Genomic DNA, 8,975 nt, shown 5'->3' with positions numbered 1-8,975 from the left:
ACGTTTAGTGATGATGCTTTTAAAAATATATTTCTACTTCACATCAGTGTATTATATCATGTTTGGCCATTTTAACTCGAAATTTGTTTTGAATTTTAAACCGGCACTTTAAATTCGAGGTGCCTTTCATTTTCTCTGCTGACAATAATTAGGGGTGCTAAAAGCACCACCAATTTTATGGTGCCGTTTAACGTCCCTATAAATACAGTACCGGCTTTTCGGGTTCGTATTTTTTGCTCTTAGTAATTACTTCCGATGGCGCAGGCGCAGTAGTGTAAATTGTTGGTAACCAACGCAAACAATAGTAAATTTTGTGAGCATCTTCTCTCACTATCGGAAATACTTTCAACGATTTTAAATTGCGAGGTGTGGTATAAATTCATAAAAATGGTACACTAACAGAGAAAGGAAGGTATGTAAAATTTGAAATTAAAAAAATTTGTTTGCTTTAAAACATAAGCGCGGAGGCTGAAAAACTGCCCAAAAGTAGGATGGAGTGATGAGATCCTGGCCACGGGGTGGAATGTGGAAATGGAAAGTGAGCTGCCAGTCCAGTGCGAGAGCTCCAAATCACTGTCTGTGAATCAGTTTAGATTGTTTTTTGTTTCGAGATTGGAAAGCTATTCGTATAACATTGGTTGTGAATATGAAATATGCTGTCAAGTTTTTATATTCTATCGTATCCACAGTACAAACTCAAACAATAACAGTACAAGTACAATACAACGTGCAAAAGACCACAATCTTCATCAATGAATACATGTTGATGAATGATGTATCATAACAAAACAAACAGTTCACTTCATTCAAGAGCCCGGTCATTGATTAATCGTACAATGGTTGCCCCTCAATCCTATAATCTTACTTTTTAAAACGAACATAAACATTTTGTTTTAATTCAGTCTTTAAAATTTCACTGTGATTACAAAATATCTTTGTTTTTGTATGCTTTTGTATTTGCTGCTTGTTGAAGTTAAATCTAAAGTTTCCTGGTTTTATAGTATTGGTATATAAGGTAAAAAAGGATTACTTAGTTGACTGAAGATCTAATTTATCCTTTTTGCAATTCGGACTTGAGTCTGAATAGTCTTCCGTGGCTATTCGGACTCAAAATCTAATGTTCGTACGCATACAGAGGGGAGGATGACACAATGCGGGCAGTAGGCAGAGGGTGGGAGTGATAAAAAAACTAGAAAAGGAGCTCGCCCATATCACACTGACTCAGCTCATACCCCTACTTTGGACTGTAGAAGGATTGTTGCCTGTCTCACACTATCAGAATATATGTAATTTTATAACTATTTATTTGTGTCCTGATTTTATTTGGACATCGTGTTATGTTATTAGGAAAGCCTTTCACTTATACCACAGTTACTTTGACTGACTTTTGTTACTTTTGAAGAGTTTTAACTCTTTTTAAATTTCTATCTGGACTTCCAATTGCTCCATGATTTTGTCTTTCTCGTCAAATAAAACGGGTTGATAGTTACTACAATCGTAATTTTGATTTGCATTAATTTTACGCAATTATCAATAATTAAACATTAAAAAAAAAAAGAACAAACAAACAATCAAAAACAATACTGCCACGGAAGACTATTCAGACTGTGTCCGAATAATCGGTTGATTGCAGATATGCATTGGTATTTGAGTCCGAATAACCATGGGAGACTATTCAGACTTGAGTCTGAATAACTGCAGCCTTTTTGCAATATTGAGGATTTTACTTTTTTCTTTTTTGTTAACCAAGGAAGCCTTACAGTTAAATCAAAAGATCACATGATGTTTACCTAATCAAAGCTGTTTCCATTCTGAGTCATTCTTATTTTGATTCCAGCAATTACAAGTGATCATAGACTGTAACACAAGAATTAAGTTAAGATGGCAGCCACGGGTGGCTCATTTATGCAGCAACCAAACAACAACAGTGAGGCTATAAAAAGATGTATGAACATTCCTGATGCACCTTTGTCAAGTCAGCTCCGATTCCAACCACACCCACCATACGCCGCTGGTAAACCTCCAGTGAGAAAAAGACCAGCTTCAGGTAGGTTATTTGATTCTGTTTAGATAATTATTGGCGTTTAAATTGAGCTTTAAAATTGAGCGTTTATAGCGTAATATCCACTAAACGTGTTCAAAGCGCTTTACAAGGGGTCCCTGGCCAACAGCAACATTTAACATGTAGTACGGTACATAACGCCCGTTAGGCGATATTACAATTTTTTTTGGACAGAGACAACGCTGTTAATGGCCAGATACTCATTTTACACCTGAGTATGGTGAGAGAATTTGAATAAAGAGCCTTCTCCAAGGACTCAACCATGCGCTGAGCAAGGCTTGAACCCAGGACCTTCCGATCCGAAAGTGAGTGTCATACCACTAGACCACATAGCCACATAGCGGCATTTGAATAGATACTTAAATATCAAAAGCAAGTCCTTTTGTAGAGTGCCCAACAATAAAAAAAAATTCTTATACCCCTTTTGATAAGGGGAAAACCCGATTTTACAGAAGCATAATAGCAAAAACATTATAAACCATCCCTGTTATTATCCTTTGCCAAAAACCGTAGAAGTTCAGGAAATATTTTTTCCCAGTTTGCACCTGGTTTCACCTATAAAATAGATTTTGACACATAGAGATAGCTTTTTTCATAATGATAATTTTAAAGATCAAATCATTAAATTTGGTGGAGGAAGAGATAGAGATAGAGAGAGAGGGAGAGAGAGAGAGAGAGAGAGAGAGAGAGAGAGAGAGAGAGAGAGAGAGAGAGAGAGAGAGAGAGAGAGAGAGTGGGGGGGGGGGGGGGAAGAAATAGAGTGACAAGGAGATGAAGTAATGATATGAAATGTGAAAATGAGAAAGTGGCCATAATTCATTCACTGTATGTAGTATCTTTTATAAAAGTCATTTTTACTCCTTTTATTTTACTATACAAATCATTCTCCTTTGTCCATTCAAATGGTTTTTTTTTATGTTCGATTACATGTAAAATGGATTTTTTTTATTTCCCGCAGCGATAATTAGTTTAGAATAAATTCAAGTTTTTGAAATTTTCTCATTGAATTCCTCTTCAGCTCCAGTTAGACGAGAATCTCCATGGCACGGACCCAACTATCCAGAAGCCAAGTACAAAGCTCGACATTACAATGTCTCTCTCACCAACCACAAACCCATCGAGACAGACGTCAGCAAACACGCTCCTTATGCAGGTTTGTCCCTAAGAGTCAGTGTGAAAGAAGCAGTTATTGTTATAAAAAATAGTCAAATGCAGATAAGTAAAATGTCTTGTTAAATGGATAAAGCCATTTTTTAAAAAAAATTCTCGTGAAATTGAATTTTTCTATACTTTCAGCCATTTTAACTGTCATATGGGCTATAGGATTACATTTTTAAATTTGTAAAACTATTTAGGGTAACAAAATATTTTTGTATAGGAAATGAATGAGAGAGAGAGAGAGAGAGAGAGAGAGAGAGAGAGAGAGAGAGAGAGAGAGAGAGAGAGAGAGAGAGAGAGAGAGAGAGAGAGATTAAAAGATGTATATAACCTTGATAGGCATTCAACTCTGTTTAGGCTTTCCGTTGATTCCCGGTGTGTTTACTGAAAACATTGACAACCACTTGTATTGAAGTGTTTTATAAGCTACTCAATGTCACTTATATTTGGTGGACAATAAATTTATTGGTTTTAACACAGCATTTTAATTCCGTTTATCCAAAGCATAACAGTTGGTTTCGTGTTTAGTTTGCCTTTCTTACTTAAAAAATAGTAAATAAACTGAGTAAGTCAAAGATCTTTAAAAAATTTCTACATCTCTCAGCTCGTCGAGTTGAAGCCTTTGTCAATTCAACCCTCGGCTACCCAAAAGTTGAAGCTGGGACCAGCGCTCCTTTCCCGTCCTATGATGCTTTGAATGACAAGCACCTTGTGGAATATTTTGAACGCAGATTTGGCTCAATACAACTGGAATCTCTCCGTAGACAGGTATGTGAATTTGATAGTCATCATCATTAAAGTTTGAAGTTGTAGTTTGTTTGTTTGTTTATGTTTGAACCGGACTAACCTGCATCGCAGGGTATACTTTGACTTTGTTGTGCGTTTTGCACACTTTTGGCTCATATTATGTTTTAAACACTCTGCCATTGTTCACCTTTTGAGTTGGGTTTTTGGGGGTTTTTTTTGTGCAGCTATGTGGTGTAGTGGTATGACACTCACTTTCGGATCAGAAGGTCCTGGGTTCGAGCCTCGCCCAGCGCATAGTTGAGTACTCTGAAAAAGCTCTTTTCTCAAATTCTCTCACTGTATTCAGGTGTAAAATGAGTACTTGGCCATCAACAGCGTTGTCTCTGTCAAAAAAAAAATTGCAATATCGCATTACAGGCGTCATGTCTCGTTCTACATGTTACATGTTGCTGTTGATCAGGGACCCTTTGTAAAGCGCTTTTAGCATGTTTAGTGGATATTGCGCTATAAATAAAAAATCTCAAGCTCAAGTTTTTGTTTTGTTTGTTTTTATTTTCCTTTTTCTTGTTTGGAATGATGATTGATTCGTAAAATGATAGCAGAATAAGAATTTTAAATTTACTTACTTTATCATCAATATATTGTAGTTAATCAGGTGCTATTTTTCAATAGTTTTGGGGTTTATTTCAAAGATTATTTCTATTTGTATTAGAATCTATTTCTACTGATTTTATTCTTTGTGAACTACACTTACACAAGCAAAAGAAAAAAAAACTGTTTTTGTTTTCTGCCCTTGAAATAATTACATGAACCTTCATATTTCCATTGTTGATGCAAAAATTCATTCAAATTGATACCATTTTTATTTTTCTAACAGAAATTGCACAATGGATGGTCTGTAAGTAGTACGGCAGGAAGTGGAAGTTATTTGTTGCCAAAAAGGAGACGAATGTCAGCAGACGGCAAAGGGGAAGTTTTGTACAAAGTGGCTGTCACCACTGGAGATTTGAAAAATTGCGGGACTGATGCAAAGGTTGGTACCATCTTTGATGCAAAAGTCATTGGGGATTGAAGCTGTTGTTGGTTTTACCTATCTATGCTCCCTACTGTGTTTTTGTGGTATGACACTCGCTTTCGGGTTGGAAAGTCCTGGGTTTGAGCCTGGGCTTTAAGCCTCGTGCTTTGAGCCTCGCGCTTTGGCGCATGGTTCATATCTTTAAAAGGCTCTTTACTCACAAACTCTCACTGTACTCAGGTGTAAAATGAGTACCTGGTCATTAACACCGTTGTCTCTGTCCGAAAAATTGTAATATTGCCTAAGAGGCATCATGTCCCACATCCTACATGTTAAGTGTTCTGTTGGCAAGGGACCCCTTGTAAAGCGCTTTGAGCGTGCTCAGTGGATAAAGTGCTATATTAATGCTCTAGTTTTAATAAACTGTAATATCCATTGCCCTCAATAGGCCCCTTGTAAAGTTCTTTGAGCAGATTTCATGGATATTGCGTTATATATATAAAAACTCAAGTTCTAAAGAAAACTTTACCCAATAATCTGACTTTTTAAAAATATTTCAGAATATATAATATACTCATTTTCGTAAGTAGCATAAGAAATCTTTACCAAATGTTATATTTTGTTTATAAATCCAAATTCCAGCATCTAAATAACCCCTGATGCGACATCAACCCATTCTTAGGTTTAATAACTGGATGCGATTTTGGGCTTGTTTTACCACTGTTGTAATGGACAATAATATTTTGCATTGGTGTGAGAGTATTTCCATTACAACAATGAGCCCATAATGATTTAGGTTATCAGACCTGCAAATTAGTACACATGGCCCTGATATAATACAGTTTCCAGGCAATGGGTCAAAAATAATTGCAAACATTTTAGACAATTTGGATAAACTGAGACAAGTAAAAGTTTTAAGGTTTACATGATTTTTTATGTATTTGCTTTTCTGTTTTGTTTTTTTCTTTCAGGTTTTCCTCAAATTGAAGGGAACGAAAGGAAAAATACCAAAGACACGTCTCACCAAAAAGGCTGGGTCTGTGAAATTCGGCAAAGCTGTGCCTTTTCGATTTACCAAGGGCTCTACTCATGTTTTCAAAATTGTGGGACCGAATATAGGAGATCTCAAATCTGTTTTGTTAGAGGTGAGAGATTACTGTTATTATTATTATTATTATTATTATTATTATTATTATTATTATTATATTATTATTATTATTATTATTATTATTATTTATTATTATATTAATTATTATTTTATTATTATTATTATTATTATTATTATTATTATTATTATTATTATTATTATTATTATTATTATTATTATTATTATTATTATTATTATTATTATTATTATTATTATTATTATTATTATTATTATTATTATTATTATTATTATTATTATTATTATTATTATTATTATTATTATTATTTTATTTATTATTATTATTATTATTATTATTATTATTATTATTATTATTATTCTTTGCCCATTCCAGACGTCTGCCGTGAAAAAGGAGGAGGCCTGGTACGTCCAGGAGATTGAGGTGGTCAACACGAAAACCAAAAAATCCTGGCATTTCATCATCAACCAATGGTTCTCTCTCTATCACACGGATGGGCAAGTCAGTCGAGAGCTGTTTCCAGTCAGAGCTTCCAAGACAGGTATGGACATTTCATTATGTGAGCTTGAGCATGACCTTGACCTTTTAGAGAGTACAATATCCACTAAATGTGCTCAAAGCACTGTACAAAGGGTCCTTAGCCAACAGCAACACTTAACGTGTAGGACGAGATAATATGATGCCTGTTAGGCAATAATACAATTTTTTCAGACAGAGACCACGCTGTTACTCATTTTACACCTGAGTTCAGTGAGAGAATGTGAGTAAAGGACTCAATTGTGCCCCGCTCAGAGCAGTATTTGAACTGGTGCAATCAAGGATTTCTCTGGCCCATTTCTGAGCAGGGCGTGGTTGAGTCTTTGGAAAAGGCTCTTTACTTACATTCTCTCATCATACTCATCAATGAATGAGTACCTTGCCGCTAACAGCCATTGGAATAAAAAAATTGTAATATCGCCTAACAGGCCTTTTGTCTCGTCCTACATGTTAAGTGTTGTTGTTAGTCAGAGACCCATTGTAAAGCACTTTGAGCATGTTTAGTGGATATCAAAAAATAAAAAACGAATAATGAAATTTCCATTATTCATCCCATAGGGGAAATTTATCTCTAGGGTCTTTTTTAAGGGAAGACTGGAATAACCCAGGCATCAACCGCAGTGCAGCACTGCAATATAAAATCTCAATTTTTAAAAAAATCACATGAGTAATGAAATGTTTTGATTTTTGTTCATTATCAAAATTTTTATTTGTATTTTTCTATAATTACATTAATTACTTTTCTCCAATTTTGCCATTTTCAGAATACGAGGTAGTGGTCGTGACGGGGGAGAGAGCTGGTGCTGGTACAAACTCCAACGTTTTCATGACTCTGTTTGGGAAGACGGGAATCACAGAGAAGATCCACCTCAAGAACAACAACAAGGGCTTGTTCCAGAAAGGTTCTAGTGATGTTTTCAAGTTCAAGTCTAACTGTGTCGGCCCCATGAAAAAACTCAGAATTGAACACGACAATACAGGCTTTGCACCCGGATGGTATCTGGAACGGGTAAGAGTAATTGTTTACAAATTTGATACAATGTACAAAAAAAAAAAAAATGTTAAGTCTTCATAAAAATAGAAAAAAGAACAAAATACTAAACACAGAATGTTTCAGGTTCAAATCCTTTCTTTAACCTCTGTGTCACACTGCCCATGAAGTAAATTAACTCTCTCCTTACTGATCATTTTCAATATTTCCTAACATGTCATGCCTACCCTAAAAGCATGCTAATCATAATTTTGTTTGCAAAACACGCTCTACAAGACAACATTAAGTTCTTATGAATTAAACAAAGATTATTCTTCAAATTTGTGATATACAAAATATATCTGGGCTAGAAAATGATCTATTGTGTCGTAACAAATGTGACGATTTTTATGTAGTCGGTAAGGAGAGGGTTATGTTTATTTACTTGACTTAATTCTCTTCACTCCTTGTGTAACACATAGTGCGTCTACGAGCGTCCGCCAACTACTTCTGTCCTTGGCCATGTTCTTGGAAGCCTCCCAAGTGAGGCCTGACATGTTCATTTCTTCTGACAGTGAGCGCCTCCATACCTGTTTTGGATGCCTCATTTATCATGTCCCTTGGGGATTAATTCCACTCAAGGGACTAACGGGTGAGACATTGCTACCAGGTCTTCTTTAAAAATGTATGACCGACTCATCTCCAATTTCCTCCTCCTGATTTGGGTGTTAATGGGTTCTTGGTTTGACTCACTCATTCACTCAATCCTCTCCAGGCCTACTGGCACTTGAGGCGATGCAAGAGATCTCCACCTGGTCCTGTCAGCAGGTAACTTTGGGGCCATTTTGAGGGACAGACCTCTCTGTTTTAGGTCCCTCTCTACGGTACGTCTCCAAGTCTCCTTGGGGTGGCCTCGCTTCCTCTTGCCTTGGGGTGTCCATCACAGAACCTTTCTTATCAGAGTTCTTGATTTGGCCTTCTCCATATTTCTATGTCGGAGATATGGTCTTGCCATCTGATTTTCAAAAGTAAATTAAGTGATAGATGACATGTTTTTCTTTCCATGAACAGTGAGTATTTCTTACACTTGTTTGTTTCCTCACCAGGTTGTGATCACAGATGTGAAAAATCCTCACTGGAAATATTTCTTCCCTTGCGGTGCTTGGCTGGCCAAAGATGAAGGAGACAAAGAGATTTGTAAAGATTTGATAGGAAGTAAAGACCCGCTTGCAATCAGAAAAGGTAAAGACAACACTACTTCTTCTTCTTCTTCTTCTTCTTCTTCTTCTTCTTCTTCTTCTTCTTCTTCTTCTTCTTCTTCTTCTTCTTCTTCTTCTTCTTCTTCTTCTTCTTCTTCTTCTT

General features: G+C 35.9%; 1 protein-coding gene across 1 annotated transcript in view; it reads left to right on the top strand.

The window, feature by feature from the left end:
* The first annotated feature begins 266 nt into the window (after nucleotides 1-266).
* The window catches only part of LOC144978786 (lipoxygenase homology domain-containing protein 1-like), a 164,301-nt gene continuing 155,592 nt past the window's right edge, over nucleotides 267-8,975 (top strand). Inside the window, exons 1-9 of the mRNA XM_078925273.1 lie at nucleotides 267-412; nucleotides 1,838-2,047; nucleotides 3,081-3,215; nucleotides 3,825-3,988; nucleotides 4,845-5,000; nucleotides 5,954-6,127; nucleotides 6,482-6,647; nucleotides 7,408-7,652; nucleotides 8,720-8,855. Coding sequence (XP_078781399.1) covers nucleotides 1,882-2,047; nucleotides 3,081-3,215; nucleotides 3,825-3,988; nucleotides 4,845-5,000; nucleotides 5,954-6,127; nucleotides 6,482-6,647; nucleotides 7,408-7,652; nucleotides 8,720-8,855 — 1,342 coding nt within the window. The 5' untranslated portion in view covers nucleotides 267-412; nucleotides 1,838-1,881. The remainder of the gene's footprint in view (nucleotides 413-1,837; nucleotides 2,048-3,080; nucleotides 3,216-3,824; nucleotides 3,989-4,844; nucleotides 5,001-5,953; nucleotides 6,128-6,481; nucleotides 6,648-7,407; nucleotides 7,653-8,719; nucleotides 8,856-8,975) is intronic.

Source organism: Berghia stephanieae, chromosome 8, assembly GCF_034508935.2.
Source record: "Berghia stephanieae isolate SIO BIC M18660-M18661 chromosome 8, UCSD_Bste_1.3, whole genome shotgun sequence".
Lineage (NCBI taxonomy): Eukaryota > Metazoa > Mollusca > Gastropoda > Nudibranchia > Aeolidiidae > Berghia > Berghia stephanieae.
This window is presented reverse-complemented; position numbering and strand designations above follow the sequence as displayed.